The sequence below is a fragment of the Gastrolobium bilobum genome, unplaced genomic scaffold, assembly GCF_033153095.1.
Source record: "Gastrolobium bilobum isolate Gb01-03AN ecotype WA unplaced genomic scaffold, APGP_CSIRO_Gbil_v1 utg1221, whole genome shotgun sequence".
NCBI classification, from domain to species: domain Eukaryota; kingdom Viridiplantae; phylum Streptophyta; class Magnoliopsida; order Fabales; family Fabaceae; genus Gastrolobium; species Gastrolobium bilobum.
This window is the reverse complement of record NW_026897257.1, coordinates 1919508-1939045: the sequence shown is the minus strand read 5'-3', so window position 1 is coordinate 1939045 and position 19538 is coordinate 1919508. Positions and strand designations below refer to the sequence as shown.

General features: G+C 33.7%; 4 protein-coding genes across 4 annotated transcripts; 2 read left to right on the top strand and 2 right to left on the bottom strand.

Annotated features, from left to right (window-relative positions):
* Positions 1-1289: 1289 nt before the first annotated feature.
* LOC133305474 (malate dehydrogenase, glyoxysomal-like) lies at positions 1290-4654 on the bottom strand. Its single transcript, XM_061505706.1, has 3 exons — positions 4631-4654; positions 2032-2346; positions 1290-1694 (listed from the first exon to the last, which is right to left on the bottom strand). The coding sequence occupies exons 1-3, from the start codon at positions 4652-4654 to the stop codon at positions 1290-1292; spliced, it is 744 nt and encodes a 247-aa protein (XP_061361690.1).
* Positions 4655-8762: 4108 nt separating this feature from the next.
* Positions 8763-11027, top strand: LOC133305397 (threonine synthase, chloroplastic-like). Its single transcript, XM_061505611.1, has 2 exons — positions 8763-10461; positions 10923-11027. Exon 1 carries the CDS (start codon positions 8868-8870, stop codon positions 10443-10445), a length of 1578 nt encoding a protein of 525 aa, XP_061361595.1. The 5' UTR covers positions 8763-8867; the 3' UTR covers positions 10446-10461; positions 10923-11027.
* An 815-nt stretch (positions 11028-11842) lies between these two features.
* LOC133305445 (WD repeat-containing protein VIP3) lies at positions 11843-14607 on the bottom strand. Its single transcript, XM_061505671.1, has 2 exons — positions 14184-14607; positions 11843-12577 (listed from the first exon to the last, which is right to left on the bottom strand). The coding sequence occupies exons 1-2, from the start codon at positions 14517-14519 to the stop codon at positions 11951-11953; spliced, it is 963 nt and encodes a 320-aa protein (XP_061361655.1). The 5' UTR covers positions 14520-14607; the 3' UTR covers positions 11843-11950.
* Positions 14608-16264: 1657 nt separating this feature from the next.
* On the top strand, positions 16265-19226 carry LOC133305514 (UBP1-associated proteins 1C). The gene is made up of 6 exons (XM_061505757.1): positions 16265-16526; positions 16666-16740; positions 17046-17176; positions 18066-18546; positions 18790-18903; positions 18990-19226. Exons 1-6 carry the CDS (start codon positions 16440-16442, stop codon positions 19050-19052), a joined length of 951 nt encoding a protein of 316 aa, XP_061361741.1. The 5' UTR covers positions 16265-16439; the 3' UTR covers positions 19053-19226.
* Positions 19227-19538: the final 312 nt, after the last annotated feature.

The window sequence follows — 19538 nt, the reverse complement described above, 5'->3', positions numbered from 1 at the left end:
CATAATTCTTTTTAAAACCTTTCTCTTTTCTTTTCTTTTTCTAAAAAACAATTTGGCATGGGGTGCCTAAATTCCTCGTTAAAATCTATAATTTATAAGATGTTAATAAATATATATTTATATATATATGGAATTTTTTAAATCTTAATACAGTATCTTTTAGTAAAAGACATTTACGATAATTGATCAAAGAAATTCTTATCGGTATATTATTGTTCGATCAAATAAAACAAATATTAAGATTTATTTTTGTAATTTAGGTGCATTTCAAAATTTGCTTAGGCATGTACGTATTGACCCTTGAAGTGTGTAAATTGAGTTTTTTACAATACAAAATGAGTTAGGATGGTTATGAAATGATATTAATGGTGAGCACAATCCACTTCAAACTTCAAAGTGTATCCAATGATAAAATGCGTAATTTTATATTTCTCCAATAATATAACTCTCACCTCATTAGGTTTATTATAATGATTCAACCAGTCATGTCATGTGTGTGTAAAGTTTGTAACTTCCGCAATGTAAATGCATTCTCTTTTTTATGGCAAGAGAAAAAATCAAAAATAATGAATTTTCTAACAGAAAGTGAAATATACGGACACAGTCATTTATAGAAAAAATATTAGTTTTTTTAAAAAATGGTCATTTTAGTTAAAATTATTATTTTTAATATAAAAATTAAAATAAAAAAATAACTCGCTTTTTTTTTAATTTTTATTGTATATTTTTTCTTTTAATTAAAATAACACAATTATATATATTTTTAAAAATTAAACATCAAACTCGTTATTAATATATATAGAGAGAGAGTGTGTGTTTTTTTTAGGACAATGGTATCAGATGGATGTTCGCGTAGAATTCGCTGGCACACCTAAATATTTAATAGCGAAATATGTGGGATGGGAGGGAAGAGAGGTTTCCGGTATAGTCATATTTTTTGGATGAAACAGGAAAGAATCCGGTATAGTCTTTGCGACAGACGGACAGTGTAGATGTGTGCAAGTACGTGTGACGTGGCAATCACGTTTCAAACTGAATATCAACTGTAACGTTATTTGTTTGCAATTGCATCTCTAGGGGGAATTCTAATTTGAGGGTTTTTTTTTTTTTTTTTTTTACCCTTATAACCTTTTATTAATAATTAATTATTAAATTGACCTTCATTTTAAATTATTTCAAAAATTTAATTCTCTCAAAAACATAACACCAATCTGCCCTTATTTGACTGTTGACCACCAAGCCTACCGGGTACACTCCTCCTTACCCGGGTATTTTTTGAAATTTTATGCCTACCCGAGTAGGAAGGGGTGTACCCGGGTATTTTTCTTGAGATCTGAAAAATTGCTTGAATTATTTACCCGGGTAGGGAGGGGTAAATTGCTTGATTTGGTTGAACAGTGATGAGAGGCTCCATTTGGGGAAAGCGAGCAATGAGTTGAAAACGTTTTGCGCTCAAAGTCCTGGAACTGAAAAGCAGGTGCACAAGTGCATCCCACAAGAGAGTAGTGACTCTCACCATCTCTAGCTGCAGCTCTCACCAATGCCCCATCTGAAGATACAACGTTAAAATCCTTAGTGGGAAATGAACCAAACCATACGTTGACCTGTGACAAAAGGGGCAATATTGTGACTCCTGAATGACCTCCCACTACCGGAACATCAACCTCTCTTGGATCAACTCCCAGTACCTCTGCCTGCAAGAAAAAAACATGACAGGACCAACACCCACCTTACTCATGCAATTCCACTAAAGTAGCATTGTAGATAAATCTCACAATATGGAAATATCTGTTATGTCCAACCCATTGTTATAATTATAAATATTTCTCAAAAAAACTTAAATAAACTAATTGGATCTAACAGTTAACATTTATGAGTTATGTGAATCCTCATTAGTTATAGATTCAAGACCTTGATTATATTTTAAACTTTCTGTCTCATTTTCGATATTTTAGTTCTGCAACACAACAAGAAGGAAATTTAATTATGGGGCGTAGGCTGTTTAAATAAGAACAGGAAAGCAATGTTTACCACAAAAGTATTTGCCCTCACAACGTCAAGGGTTGTAACACCCAGGAGCCGCTTTGGATCATATGTACCAGCTTTCTTAAAAACCTCAGCAGCAATTGCAACAGTGGAATTCACTGGATTGCTAATCAAGTTGACAATAGCATTGGGGCAGCACTTGGCAATTCCTTCACAAAGGGTCCTCACAATTCCAGCATTTATTTTAAATAAATCATCCCTTGTCATTCCAGGTTTCCTTGGCACACCAGCAGGTATAACTACCAAGTCCATGCCAGTGAGTGCACTCTCAAGTTGTGGCTGCCCCAAAAAGCCACGAATCTAGAAGCCCCCAAAAAAAAAATTGCATTATCCGAACACATAGCAACTAAACCAAGATAAGTTCCAGGATCAATTTAGGCTATAAAACAAGGCAAAACTGCTGCAAACACATATTTACCCGGGTACACCCCTCCCTACACGGGTAAATAGTTCAAGCAATTTTCCAGATCTCAAGAAATATACCCGGGTACACCACTTCCTACCCTGGTAGGCATAAAATTTCAAAAAATACCCGTGTAGGGAGGGGTGTACCCGGGTAGGCTTGGTGGTCAACGGTCAAACAGGGGCAGATTGGTGTTATGTTTTTGGAAGGGGTTAAATTTTTGAAATAGTTTATAATGAAGGTCAATTTGGTAATTAATTATTAATAAAGGGTTATAAGGGTCAAAAAGCCCCAATTTGAGGGATAATTTCATGACACTGACGCGTTTAAAACTTGAGAAGTAAGAAGAGGCAGTTTTTTTTACTATTTTGCCCCTGATTAAATTAAAAAAGAGTTTTATTTGTATTATGTTATATAAGAGAAATTTTGTCTCCTACTTTTACTCAATTTATGTGTTATATCTTTTTTCTCTTTTCTTTTTTTAAAAATAAAGTGGGTCCCACCATTTATTGTGAGAGTAGGAGAGAAAATTTATCTTATATGACATAAGAAAAATAAAATCCATTAAAAAATATTATTATACCTCTGTTTTTGAATTATTTAAAAAATATGATATTTTTCCTAAACATAATATTAATTTTCCCAATTTAATAGTTGATCGATGCTCACATTCGTAATCAATATACTCGAGTAAATCATGTATTGTGAGTTTCTACTCGAATATTAGGGTTATGTACTCGAGCATAATGAGTTTTTAACAAAATTTTAGAAAATCATAAAATTTAGAAGAGTTAGGATCATTTTATACCAGTGTAAGTTACACTGTTAATCTTGACCATTGATTCCACTTATATCTAAGGGCTTTAATTTTGTAGTAATGTAAGCCATTGGATACAAGTAGATCAATGATCAAGATTGAGTGTAAGACTTATAACTCTTACACTAGTGTAAAAAGATCTTGTCCCAATCTAGAATATTAGGGTCCAAATTAAATAAAAAAATTTATCTCACGTAACTTTTTGATATCTATGCTCTATAAGATTTCGAAAGATTATTTGTTAGTATTGAAAAGTAAAAATTTAAATAACATCATTTGCAAGGATAAAATATATCAAAAGGGCACAAAGAAGTATTTTTTGGAAAAAAATTATGATCAAGGGATTTGTAAGCCCGTAAATCTCGAAAAGTTATGTGAAATAAAAAAAATAACACCTGATTCGGACACCCGAGACAAAAGTTATGACCTTCCAAAGTTTTATGGTAAAATTTCTCAAATTTTATAACGCAAATAAGTCTTGTGATACTCTCTAAACCCCTCTTCATATCACACGAGTTAAGTCTAATATTACGAGTATTGCTTGTGATTTGGCTGAATACTTGATCATTATTCGTGATCTGAGTTTTTATGAATATTTACTCGAGTACACCACCCATGTACTCGAGTAAATGTTCATAAAAATCTAAATCACGAATAATATTCGAATATGTCAACTTGTGTACTTGAGTATTTTCTGTTTCACGCAATATATTCGAGTATCAACCTTCTATACTCAAATACATAAATCGGTCAACGGTCAAATAAGAATAAATTGGTGTTATATTTTTGTATGAGGGCAAAGTGGTAATATTTATTTCTGATAGTAATTTTCTTAGAAATTTAAATTGAGTTCGTAATTGAATTTAAACTATCAGAATACGTAACATATTTGTCAACGATATAATTGTTTTTTTTTTTTTTTTGTAAATACGATATAATTGTTTTTGATTGTGATACAGGGATATTCGTACTTAAATTATAATTTAACCACATAAAATTTATAGACAAAAACTAACAACATGTCTTCGAAAAAATATATTGTTAAAGATTATCTCATTTTCAAAATACAAAAAATATAATGATTTTGTCATCCCCTTAAGCAATATTTAATATACACGTGTCTCCTCACTTTATTTGATTGTTATCAAAATTTTAATTATCATGGTTGTTGATATTGTATTTTGATGGAAATATATTCTTATTACAAAAAAAAAAAATTCAGTATCAACTCATTATCTATCTAATCACTATTGGATTAGAAAGAAAAAATATTGAGAAAATATTGAAAAAAAAAATACTGATAATAGTAATTAAATAAATAATAATTATTTTATAGTAAGAATATCTCCTTCTAATATTCTTACTTTCTTCTTAGATCCAGTTACCATTACTTTGCTACACAATGTTACATGCAAATATTGTGGACGAGACATAAAGTCATTTTTTAAATTATGATTAAAATCATAACAACTGTAACAGTATATAAAAAAACATACAAGAAATCATTCAAATTCAAAGAGAATGAAAGAGGCTTAAAAAAAATATAATCAAATAGGTGAAAAAGTGATCCTGTAAACTAACGAAAAAAAAGCATTCAACAAGTATTGGATGATGAACTAAAATATTTAAGTTTTTTAATAATTAGCGTGAGTTATTATTTACTGTGGCTTTTAGTTCTGTGAAAAATAAGCTAATATTATCCTGCATTAAAAAAGCTTTAAAACCCACTAATTTAATTTAGGGATTCATTTGTAATTGACTCAATACAATACAATCATCGCCTAGAAATAGAGACTTGTCTTGATATATTTAGTGATTAATATTTTGTGTAACATCAAATCATCATATATGATTTTAAAACCCCAATCTCATGGATGGTGAAATGTTCTTGGAAATGGATACTTTGATGTGTCAAAAAAACATGATATCGTAATGTGAGAAGATCACAATTATACAAAAGTAAATCAATGGTTATGATTTCGTAATTACCTATTTTATCATTTTTTTTTCTCTCATTCTTTTTTATCATTGATCCACTTTTGTATAGTTATGATTCCCTGTATGACATGTTGACGAATTTTCACATCAGAGTACGGAGATCCATCTCATTATGAGAATTTATTTCACACCAAAATTGCATCACATTGTAAACGTTTAGATCTTTTCTCTTAAGCGAAGGCCCTACCACCTGTGTGCCAGCTAATCAATCCACCGTTCCACCCTGTTGAAAACTTTTCAAACCTTCTCGCACGTGCGCCTAATATTTACTATTTTTACTTACAAAAAAGAAAAATAACTATTTTTTTCCCACTGGGTATAAGTTGCCTTTTGTTTTCCTTTATTTTTTCTTTGAAGAAAACCATGACAATCTAATATTTTAGGGAAAAAATTAATTTGTATATGAACTTTATTCAAACTGAAAGATCAAATTGTAACAAATAAATGTGATGTAATCCGAGGAATGTTGCCCTTCCCAAACGCTGTGGTCAAGGGAGTAGAAAACAACATTAGAACTTGAAAGTTATGTTCATGAAGTTGCAGTTTGACTTTCTCCAATAACTAGAGAGTCCCTCTTTTAAATAGTTTAACCATTGCTTCTTATTGCAGCACGGAAGTCTTCCAACCTCACTCACATCAGCACTAGTCCCCTGTCCCCAATATCTCACGGTCAAGCATAGCCTTATAAAGTCATCTACTAATGATTTACTACCACACACGTTGTCATCGTGGGCTCACGGGAAATGGTGATCATTTTGTCATATTTAGATAAAAAAATTATCAGACTGTTACGTCAACAGTAAATTTTGTTAAAATATCACGCGGCATAATTCGCTACACAGTGTAGCGAATTATGCTTGCAAGTAATTCGCTACACAATGTAGCGAAATATGCCACGTCAGAATGCACAGAACCAAAAATGTCACATGTCAAATTTTGAGAAATTAAATTTGACATGTGGCATTTTTGGTTCTGACGTGACATATTTCGCTACACTGTGTAGCGAATTACTTGCATGCATAATTTGCTACACTGTGTAGCGGATTATTTGGCAAAATTTACTGTTGGCGTGACAGTCTGGTAATTTTTTTGTTCAAACGTGGCAAAATGGTCACTGTTCCTACTAACTCAACTTGGTCGATTAAAAAATAAATAAAAAATATTAGACCAAATGGTGGTAGCTCAGGTGGGGATGAGAGCATGTGTTTGAATCTCCCCGTATCACTTTTGGAAGAGGTTTAAAGCCTTAATCATGGACCCGTCCCGAATCGGATTAGTTGCCAAGCAATAAACCGATTGGAATATTTCCAAAAAAAAAACTATTAGCATATATTTATTTATTTATTAATAAAATAAATATCTATTTTCATCCTCAAAATCAGTTGACATTACTTTAGTTTTTAATGAATAAGTAATATTATTTTCACTATTTAATCATATTAAATGTCTCCAAATTATTATTTTATTTATAAACCGTGAGACTTAAAAACTAAAACTAAAGTCCTTTTTAGTGATTAAATTTAAATTATTTTTTTAAAATAAATTAATATCGAGAAAATGGGTCCTGTTACGTGTAATTTAACATTATACCATCATATTATGTAAGAAGATCATAATCAAAATTAAAAGTTACAAAATTATTTCCATTAATTTGTACATTAATGACTGAGATATTCTCATATGCCATAATCATATTATTCAAGACATGAGATGATCAATTTTATAATATCAAATATGTTTTAGGTGACGTTTGGTGCATGGATAAAGCTTATGTATTCTGTTTTATTGTGCTCTAGTCTAGCGTATTTGTAAAAACTAAATTGATATTAACGTAATCTTTTAAAGAATTACATATGGGTAATATGTTTCTCTTATTATATGAGACAAAATCATTTCATGCAGTCCACAAAAATGACGAGACTCATCAAGGAAAAGAGAGAGAAAAAATGGGTTCCACCTTTTTTTTTTGTACGAGATAAAATTATTTCACGCAAAGATATATTTCTCATTGAAGATATTCAAAAAGATATTAACATATCATTAATTAATAATTAAATATTTGAAGGAAAAATTATTTGATCTTTTAAAGGACATAAGCTCATATTTTTGTTGTTGTTGGTAAAACGCTTATATCTTTTTATCCCCTTATAACTATGTAATATATAATTATAAAGAAAAAATATACTTACAACTTATTTTCGTTTATAAAATTTTACAACCACATCTTAATCGTTGAATTCTGTCAATTTGAGTGTTATAATTTATTGAGAATAATAACTAATTAATAAATATGACCAAATAAATTATAATCGATAGATTGATAGAATTTAACAGTTAAGATATGGTTGTAAAATGTTATAAAAAAAAAGGTTCATTTTTTCTACAGTCAATGTAGATAACTTATCTACATTCCACAAAAAAAAAAACTTATTTACATTGAGCCCAAAACGACGTCGTTTTGAGGCAAAAATCAAGATATTTTTTTAATTATAATTTATTTCAGGGTTATAATAGTCATTTTCGTTATAATTTTTTAATTTTTCAATCCAAAACGACGTCGTTTTGGGAGCGAATGTAGATAACTTATCTACATTCACTTTAGAAACATTAAAGCCAAAAATAAATTCTAAATATAACCTTCTTCTTCGTAATTATAATATTAAAGTTATTTTTTTCTCTTCATTAACTTGTCGGCTTACATGGAGAGAGAAAAAAATTAACTTTCATATGGGAAAAAAAGTATCTAATGTTACTTTAGACAAATTTATTTAGTATTCACCGAAACGAAGTCGTTTTGAGATTAAAAAATTAGAATGATAAAGATTATTATAATCATAAAATAAATTAAAATTACAAAGATAAAATTATCCAAAAGTGATTTTAGAAAAAAAAAATCCTAAAATATATGGAAAGAGTTATTATACCTACCTATTTTTCTGCCTATCTTTGCCTATCACTCTCCAATACTGTTAGATCAGAATTTCAACTACCTATATCATTTATCTCTCTTATTGAAATTATGATCTAATAGTATTGAAGAGTGGTAGGCAGAAATAGGTAAAAAAAATAGTAAGTAGAATAACTTGTCCCAAAATATTTCTCAAAAGACATAATTATAAACGGTTAAACGACATATGCTTATATTATTTAAAAATGTTTGAAGGAATAGATTATCCTACGTATTGCCTACATTTGTCTACCATTTTCCAATCTTGTTATATCATACAGAGAAAGATAAATATTAATTAAGATTCTAATCTAACGTAACGGAGAATGATAAGTAAAAGTAAAAAATAAATAAAATAAATAGATAAAATAACTTATCGCACGTATGAATCATAAGTTTTGATTGATAATTTGAATGTTTAACGTTAGCAACCGCACGTGCGTTACCCCTTTGATCTGGTTACACTCTCTCCCTCTACTTTATCCCTTTAATCTGAGTTTGATTCTCCATGAAACTCCTTTTCAGATAAATAACAATAAACAGTTAAAAAAAGAAAGAAAGAAAAATAACAAACACTTTTCCCATAACAATAACCCTTTTCCACATCCCATTCTCTTTCGTAATCCTCAATCGAAAGGAAGAAAAGAAAAAGAAAAATGCTGTCTTCTCTGTTGAATCCGTCTTTCTCCACCCTCACTCCAAAAACAAAACCAAAACCCATCGATTCAATCCACACAAATAAACGCTCTGTCTTCGTTATAGTAAGATGCACCTCCTCTTCTTCCATCACCAACAACCACTCTCCTCTGCCACCCAATGATTACCACCGTCGAACCACCGATAACATCAAGGACGAGGCTCGCCGCCATCCCTCCGCCGCCCACAACTTCACTGCTAAGTATGTCCCCTTCAACGCCGGTTTTGATTCCTCTGAATCCTATTCCCTCGACGAAATCGTCTACCGGAGCAACTCCGGCGGCCTCCTCGACGTCCAGCACGATATGGTAGCTCTCAAGAGGTTCTCCGGCGAATACTGGAGGTCTCTATTCGACTCGCGTGTTGGGAAGACAACATGGCCCTACGGTTCCGGCGTGTGGAGCAAGAAGGAGTGGGTCCTACCGGAGATAGACCCAGACCACATCGTAAGCGCCTTCGAAGGTAACTCTAATCTTTTCTGGGCTGAGCGTTTTGGCAAACAGTTCGTGGGCATGAATGATTTATGGGTGAAACACTGTGGGATTAGCCACACGGGTAGTTTTAAGGATCTGGGAATGACGGTTCTGGTGAGCCAAGTGAACCGGCTTCGCAAGATGAACCGGCCGGTCTTCGGAGTTGGTTGTGCGTCGACCGGGGACACCTCGGCTGCACTATCTGCCTATTGTGCTTCGGCGGGGATTCCATCTATTGTGTTCCTTCCCGCAAATAAGATCTCCACTGCACAGCTGATTCAACCCGTTTCAAATGGGGCATTGGTGTTGAGCATTGACACCGATTTTGATGGCTGCATGAAGCTAATTAGGGAGATCACTTCTGAATTGCCTATTTATTTGGCCAATTCGCTGAATAGTTTGAGGCTTGAGGGACAGAAAACTGCTGCTATTGAGATTCTGCAGCAGTTTAATTGGGAGGTTCCTGATTGGGTCGTTGTTCCTGGTGGGAACCTTGGAAATATTTATGCTTTTTACAAAGGGTTCAAAATGTGCCAGGATTTGGGGCTTGTGGATAAGATTCCAAGGCTTGTTTGTGCTCAGGCTGCTAATGCAAACCCTTTGTACTTGTATTACAAGACGGGGTGGAAAGAGTTTCAGCCTGTGAAGGCTAACTCCACTTTTGCTTCTGCTATACAGATTGGTGACCCTGTTTCTATAGATAGAGCTGTGTATGCTCTGAAGCATTCGGATGGGATTGTTGAGGAAGCAACTGAGGAGGAACTGATGGATGCAATGGCTCAAGCTGATTCCACAGGCATGTTCATATGTCCACATACTGGGGTGGCTTTGACGGCTCTCATCAAGCTTAGGAATTCTGGGGTTATAGGACCTAGTGATAGAGTTGTTGTGGTGAGCACTGCACATGGGTTGAAGTTTACACAGAGTAAGATTGATTATCACTCGGGATCTATCCCTGGAATGGGTCGGTTTGCCAACCCACTCGTTTCAGTGAAGGCGGATTTTGGATCTGTCATGGATGTGCTGAAGGATTTTTTATTGAGTAAGGCCCCCAAGTACAAGTAAAGGTTGCCACTTGCAAGTAAGTTCAGCATGTGTGCTCTCATGCTTTAAGAAGTTTGTGTTTACTTTCGATCATAAGTTTTGTACAATTTGTTAAATTATTTGAGGGTTTGAATAATCTACTTGTGGGTTCCGGTCCTCTTTGCTAACATGTTATATAAGCTCACTGCTGACAATGGAACTTCATGAAGACTTTCTATGTTTCTAACAAGTAAACGTCAAGAAAAATACTACCTGAATAACTGTGTATAGTAGTTGCTGGTTACTTGCACAACAGATTTGATATGATTTGTTTTGAGTGTGTTCGTCTCAAATGAACCATGAAGCTATTGTTGTATCTTAGCGTGGAATGAACAAAAGTGGCTTTTTTTTTTTTTAAAGAGGTAATGGAATCATGTAAGATCATGTGGAATGGATTTTGAGTTCATGTTTCCCCCTGCTCCATCCCACGCTTTGTGTAGCTTTTTTTTTGTTTTACAGGAAACGGTCTCCACCTGAAAAATCATTCTTCTACAGCCCGCATGATCATGCTATATTTGACTGCGAAAGTTTTATACGATAATAATCTGAGGGTGGGAATTGGATGATACAACTATGAAACGTTGAGATAAAGTTGATTCGCTCGTGCTCTTAAAAGGTCAAATCTACATTCTCGACCTTACATTTTATACTTTTTCCGTACGTCTGGCTTTATAACTAAGAAAAATTAATGTGTCGTTTTAAATGACACAAGTTATATCATTTCATAGACACAAAAATATGTGAATTTCACTAAAAAAAATTAAAGACAAATAAAATTAATATGTGAATCTCACATTTTTGTATCTATAAAATGACATAAATAACTAATACCAAAACAAATAACTAATACTATATATATTTAGGCTTTAATGTTTCTAAAGTGAACGTAGATAAGTTATCTACATTCGCTTTCAAAATGACGTTTTGCACTGAAAAATTAAAAAATTATAATGAAAAACACTATTATAATTCTGAAATAAATTATAAATTATAATTATAATTCTGTCTCAAAACGATGTCGTTTTGAACTTACTGTAGATAAGTTATTGACTGTAGAAAAAGCGAACTCATATTTAAGCAATGTACTGTCGGCAAGCAATTTTGTTGTGCACGGTAACCTGCAATCTTCGTGGTCCAAGTCAACGGTTTAAGACACAAGTTTTGTTCAGGAATAATAATAGCATACCCAAATATAATTGTCGCGCAGAGTCGCGGACTGATTACGTTTCAAGACAAACCTGGCTGATTCGTGCACGATCACATCCATTTTAGCGGTTTTATCCAACATCGGTAATTGGCAATAAAAATTTAATTCTTGGAACGCAATGACTAGGAACAAATCATGAACAAAGGATACAGAATAACAGATACAGCACGCACAACCAAACATTTTCTTCAACTCAATTTGCAGAGAAAGCATTGACAAATTAATAACATTCCAAAAAAAGTACAAATACAGCGTGTCCTCATTCCTTGCAATATCTAAATCAGGAATAATCATACAGTGATATGCTCTTATCATCCGATACACTAGCAAGCCGTCCACTTCGCACATCATTACCTCCGGGTGGTCTAAATGCCACTCCCCATACCTGGTCTGTATGGTTGCTCATAGTCTGCACAGACGCCCTCATGTTAAGATCCCACAGCCTTACAGTTCTATCACTTGAACCAGTGGCAATGGCCGCCCCATCAGGGCTCACATCCACACATAATACCCAACTAGCATGACCTGACATGGTCCCAACTAAAGCCTTCCCGTCAGCATCATACATGTGGACATTACCATCGTCTGAAGCTGAAAACAGTAGTCTTGGATCATAAGGAGAATAAACAAGAGATCGCACAGGCATGCAGTGGCCTTCAAGGTGATGTAAAAATCTGGCACGTGGTACATCAAAAACAGAAATGGTGCCATCCATTGAGCCACAAGCAAGTCGTTTCCCATCAGGGCTCCATGCAACTGACAGGACAAATTTCTTGCTGCTACTTTTGTCTGTAGGTTTGGGTCCTTCTGGACGAGGAATTGATAGAGTTTCAATAAGATCCCATGTGGTAGTGTCCCAAAGCTTGACTGATGCACTACCTCCGCCAGCAACTGCTAGAATGGCACCCTGAAGGTAGAAAACTTTTGTTGATTAAATAACTATTGTATAGTTAAAGGGATAGATAAAATGTTCATATTTAATAGTATATCACAAGGCATCAAGGCAATGAATGATTTCTGCTATACTGCAAATTCGTAGAGGAACATGTAATATTTTCATAAAAGAGCACATATTAAGTGAGACAACAGAACAATGTATTAAATAGTTCAAGTAGCTTATAGTGCAAGAATTGAGGAATTGAATAAATCCTTGTACGTAACATATGAGCTATTCTGAGACTGAGTTTTCATGCTTATAGTTAGTTTGATACATCCTCAAAGAATGTTTGTGAAAAATATGTGGGTGAGTTTTCTCATACAATTTTTTCACGCAGGACCCATCCCTGAATTTTTCACCCCATTTTTAAGGGTGTACCTAATGAACCTAAGCAAGGGAGAAAGAAAAGGAAATGAAATGCTAAAATATTAAATACCAAGTATCTGAACATGAGAAACTCAAAGTATCAAGTAGAGTTGGAAAAGATGTACTTTGAAGAATAGTTAACATGATTGCAGAATCAAACATTTACAAATCTCAGAATAATCGTGAATGGCCAAATTACAGAAACTCTGCATCATTGAATATGATAGTGGTCTTAGACAGGAGAAAAAAGGTAAGGGAACTGAAGATGTATATATATAATTGCAGAAAAGAAACATGGTTACAAACTCGCATTTGATCAGGATAAATGATAAAGAAGCAAATGTTAAAATTAACCAATCATGTTATCAAAAAAAAATAAAAATTAACCAATCAAATTCATGTAATGTAGATTTTAAGCATGTAAAATTGCCCTTGCATCTACGCAGCCAAAAAAAAACAAAAAAAAGGAAATTTCAATACGTATGCTACAATTGTGAAACCATGGCTATCACAAGAAAAAATTAATAAAAAATGCTTTCAGTTAACGGCAGTTTCAACTTGTTTTAGTCTTATTAAGCGCATCCCCACAAAAGACGTTAAAAAGTGGACACTGGACAGGTCGAAAACTAATCCCTTTCTCCAAAAATAGATGCATTTATACAAGAATACAAATATTACATGTTTATTAAGAATTTACGAGTTTATGGTTTTTTTTTTGTCTTTTTTTTGAGATTTTTCCCAATTCATCAATTAATCCACCAATCCGGTCGAGCCAGCATAACCACAAGGCAACAAAGCTCTTCCTATCAAGTCTTTAACACAACAGTTGATCTAAAAATAACAAGTATGTAACAAATCAATGCAGCAAGCATTTAGATTATAAATTCGTTGAGTCCTGATTTAGCTTAGGGTTCACAAAAGATACGTCATTGGCAGTTCTCTACGATCTTTAACATGAGAATTAATCACTTCCAAAACAAAAAATGCAAGATTATTTAGTTTTTTGGTTTATTCTTCAGCTAGTAAGCAAGAAAGGTTATAGAAACACATGTTGAAAAGGGAGTGGCACTAGGTGCAACCAGTTAGACAATTCAGTTAAACCTAAATTCTAAAATTCTCTAAAATTTCAAGACCAACACGTGTTGTTTAATCTTTCCATGTTCTCTAAAAAAGCTAAAAAGATTAAAAAAAAAAAAAAGCCACACATCACCTTAGGATCGAAACGCATTTGCCAGACTTCAGAGGGTGGGGCCTCGAGGGTGGCGACGGTGGCATTGGAATCGACGTCGAAGACCCGAACAAAGCTATCGAGGGAAGAGGAAGCTGCAATTGAACCGAGGGGGTGAGCGGCGACGGAAGCGACGCCGAGGCAGTGGCCGGTGTTGGTGCTCTCCAAAACAAGTTCGTCGGACCTCCACAGCCTAACGGTCTCGTCGAGGGAACCAGTAAGGAGGAGTGCAGATCGGGTAGCGGTTGCGGGAACCCATGTCACAGCCCACACCGAATCGTCGTGCGCCTCAACGGATTTGATTCCTGCAAGTTTCATTGTAATTACAAAGTGCCTTCTCTCGTCACTGCTGTTTCCCCAACTTCAACCAGAGGTTTTGAACGCTGACTTGGGCCTTTCTCCTTTTGCTGCCTAGGCCCATTCACATAGTTTCCTTGCATGATGCGTCTTGAACATTTTATTTATTTATTTATTTATGTGACGTGGACCTATCCGATCCGGGACATAAGACCGCACATATAAATAGTTCAAGAGGTGCAATAACCAAAACTTTAAAAAGGCTAAGAAAACACGTTTACGCCGCTTGGTACACGGATTTTTTTTGGATTCTCGAAAAATTGAATTTTTTAAAATTTTAAATTTTCAGATATTATGATAAACTGAATGTAAAAATCATATTTTTAAAAATTGAGATTCTCAGACAAATAAAATTTTTTACTGTACCAAACACTCTCTGTGTCATCCCGCATGCTTATAGTCAAGGAAGCACAGACACTTGTAAAAACAGGAAGAGTCGGGTCCGACACGCTCCGACACGGCGACACGCTCCGACACGCTGTCGGACACGCGGTTGACTTTTTCCGACACATTGACCATTCCGACACGCGAATTTGACCGTGTCCGACACGGTCAAATGGCATTTTCGTAATTTTTTTAATTTTTTTAATTTTTTTTTTAATTTTGTCTAAAAAATTTATTTTTTTTAAAAGTTAAAATATATTAATAAAGCTTCCACCTGATCATATTAATTTTATCTTTTTGTCTTTTTTCCCCTTAAGTAGATAAGAGATCATCTCAGCATCATTGTTGTCAATTCCTATCACGCTCTTGTTGTATCTTCTTCTCTCTGATCTCTCTCTAATATGATTTGATCTATCTATCTGATATTATATATATCTCTCATCCCATTTCTTATTTATTTTATTAAAGCTTCCATCTTTATAACGTGTTGATGGGTATTACTAATTTAATTTTATTTTTTTGTTAAATTATTAAATATTAAATGAAATATACCATATATAAATTTAAAATATTATTTAATATTAAAACGTGTCCCAACGTGTCGAAATCCATAATTTTTTAGGATTGACGTGTCGGAGTGTCGTATCGTATCACGCGTCGCGTGTCGTATTGGTGCTACATAGCTTGTAGTTATGATATCAACAATTTAGAATTGTACTGCCACGTTGATAGCTAATAGTTAAGGGACAAACACCGATTCTTTGCTAAATATTAGAAAGCGTAGCACATAAATAGATATAATGCACAAGAGATAGCTTATAAAAGCTATTTTTTTTCCACCAATGAGATCAACTGCAAGTTTGCATGGGCTTCTCAAAAAAATATTTTTTTATACCTTACTTATTTTAAAAGTGTTTTTTATAAAAAATAGAAATATATAGATTTTTTTTTTAAATATTTTATTTTTGACTTCTATTTTTTTGACTTTTTTTTTAGCTTCTAAAAGTAGATATTCAAATCGATATTATAATGTGAAAGGATTATAAGGATTCATGGACAAATTAACTGTTAAAGGGATGAGAGAAAAAATATTAAGATAAAGAATAACAAAACTATCATAGTTGATATGATCACAAATAATTAGGATTTTTTCATATAATATAATTATGTTAAAGCATTTATTTTTTTAATTTGTTTGTTTTATTTTGGTAATCTTCAAGATAGTGAAAAAAAGGAGGAGGAAAAATTGAAGGTTAAAAATAAGAAAAAATGAAAATAAAAAAATTTCCATGGTAGCTACTAACTAGGTTAGATCCATGACAAAGAGTAGAGTCGGGGTTCGTTTCGTTAGAGCAAAACGGAAAACCCTAGCCGCGCAAGCCCTCTTGAAGGCGTAAATGCTAATTAGGTTAACGTGAGTTGCGTAACAAAACAAAACCATCGCTCTCTTCTCTTTTCTTCTGGGTAACAAATCAACCTTAAAGTTAAAACACAGATATGGTTTGGTTTCAATGTGAAGATTGTGGAGACAACCTCAAAAAGCCCAAGTTGTCGAGTCACTTCCGAACTTGCTCCGCTCACAAGGTTCTTATTCAATCCAACATATAACTAATTCTCGATCACAATAGCAATTTCATTTGCTTTTTTGAATTTCACGGATACATGCGAATGAAGTTGATGCAATGCATATTTTTGTTTTTCTTTGTTGATTTATGTTAAGCAGTTGTCGTGCATTGACTGTGGGCAAATATTTGGGCGTGACACCGTTCAGGAACACACACAGTGTATTACAGAAGCGGTGCGTTCTCTCATTCTCACTTTCTTCTTAATGTATCGTCCTACTTTTGAGATTGTTGATTGTTTCCTTTCACTGATGTTTTATCATTCTTCTTCCTATCATATTTGTCCTTCCTCGCAGTTGAAGTTGAGATTCTTAACTTTAAGTTCTTCTACTTATTTCTACTGATTGGCATTTAGTTTGACTACATTGTATTTTGTGTGGCTAACCTTTATTTTTATCAGCATATTGAATTTTCGTTTAAGTTTTAAAAATATATATCAATCTTATTTCCCCTGTTGCCTATTTTTTACTTTGATTTCTAGGAAAAGTATGGTCCAAAAGGCCAAGGCAAAACTTTGAATGTTTCAACTGCCAAGCCTAACAAGGATAGCAAGCAAAGGCCTGAAGTTGATATTAATGTGGGGTTATCTGAACGGCCTCCATGGTTCTGTAGGTATAAACTCTATTAGTTACACTTTCTAATACCATGGTAGTCACTGGTCCAAGTCAATGTATTCACATTAAAGAGTAAATGTCAATCAAGGTGTTGCGTCATATGTTTTAAATGTTAGAAGAGAGAAACATAACAATTATGGTCTTCATGTCCTGTTTGGATGGGAATTTGACTTCTAGGTCCCTACTCCATGTCCCTTGCATTTGAGTCTTCTTATTATTTCTGATGGTGCATGGAATCATCAAGGTCATAGTTTAAACCTTTTATCTTTATGTTGTGTAAACACAGGATGTAAAAATTAGTTGAGCCTTTCGTAGAAAGTTCAAGGGTACTAAGTTGAATGTGCAGAATGTGCCTTTTGTTACTGTTGAAAGTATGCAGGGGGGCAGGTTTGACATATAAGTTTAGTGTAAAATCATATATCTGCACCTTAGTTTTTGTAAAATCATATATTCTGCCTAATAGGATACTTTCAGCTGCTAATGATATTAATGTTAACTGACTTGTGGCCTGCAAGTCTCTTTTGGTATAAAATCTTAGAAGTGTGTATGCTAGTAAATTTCAGAACATCATTGTTATTAATTGGTTTCATCTATTTTGCATGAATATGGTGCATGTTATTTACTCTCTCTTTTTTTTTTTTTAACTTTTCTCTTTTTTAAAGCTTTTAGATTTTGAACTTATAAGAATATAAGTATCAACTGCTGAAAACAGCTTATTATCTGAAAGTCTGAATAATTTTAAAAAGTATGTTACAGTAAAAGTGGGAGATGAACTGTGCTAGGTCTTGGTGCCCAGAAACTTCATCAAGGAAGAATTTTCTTATATTTTGTGTCACCCTTGTGGTTGTGTCTGACTCATTATGCTATACTTATTTGTGGCTTTGCAGTCTTTGCAATACGAAAGCTACAAGTAAGCAAACACTGCTTCTCCATGCTGATGGAAAGAAACACAAGGCAAAAGCCCGAGCATTCCATGCTTCAAAGCAACAACCTGGCGAGACCAACATATCTGCCCCTGATGCTAAGGTTGCGATGGAGACTGTTCCTAATAATGAGGAGGGAGATGACGAAAATGCAGAGCAGCTAAGATTGCAAGAGTCTTCTAAACAAAATAACTTGAAATCAGGAAGTGAAATTTCTTCAGCAAAGAAAAAGAGAAAACTTGGAGCCTTGGAGGATGACCTTGTTAAAAAAAGCAGGAATGACACTTCAGTTGACATGGGAAATGGGGAAGTAATTCAGGGTGAAGAAGCAGAAGCAACAGGAGAGAGCGATTCGAAGAAAGAAGGGATAGTAGAACCTCACTGTACGAGTGCAGTAAAAAATAAAATAAAATGGAAGAAGTTTATCAAATCGGCCTTGAAATCTGTATGTGCATTGAATTTTGGAATGACATCCTTTTTTATTTTGTGCTTAATTTATCTGATATTATACTTATCTGTATACTATGAGCATGGGATGGTCATATAAATGACTCTTAAGATGGACTTAACTCTAGCTTCTTTAGTGGCATCTATAATGAGTTTGCTATAAATTTGTATTTTTGAATGTGGTCTATACATCTAATATCTGAACTGCACTTAAATGTGCTTACTTTTTTGCTTGTGGTAGCATCCTGATGGAATTTTGAAGATGAAGAAACTCAGGAAAGTTGTCCTCACAGCACTGCTGGAATCTGGCATTGTAGTGGATGAAACTGAATTAAGTGAGGCACTTCAGCACAAGGTACGCCTATCTAATGGATTGTGTTTCTGTTTATTTGCCTTAAAAAAATTACTATGGGTTTTCTTATGAAAATTTTGTGCTGTCAGATCAATTCCAGCTCCAGATTTGCAGTTGAGAACAAGTATGTGCGATTGGTGGCCAAAGATTGAACACTGTTGTTAGCGTTCTTATGACTAGGAGTCCATGTAATTTTTTATAATTCACTTGTTGCTTGATTGACATTCATCCGTCTCTCAAAAAAACCCTTACACAAAATTTTTGTGAAGTAATGCTTTGCGAAAGTATTCAATTATCATAATCTTTTTGAAAAACCAAATATATATTAAGACAGATTCGTTTGGTTAGTATGTTGAATTACAAGCAAATATTTGTCAATCAAGGTGTTCTTTTTGATTTGAGGTAAGTAAGTTTCAGTTAAATAAATTATTCTATACAACACAGCTCTTTTGCTAGCGTCTAATAAAATTTTATTTCCGATGTATATACAAAATCAGAAGGGGTGGTTGAATAATGTCGATTCAAAATTAGTTTTTTAAGAGTGGCATTTACCCTTGTTGTTATCGCCCTTCCGAATGTAATGGCATGCTGGTTTCAGGTTTCGGTGGTTTTGAAGCTTAGCGCAGTAACCATGCAGG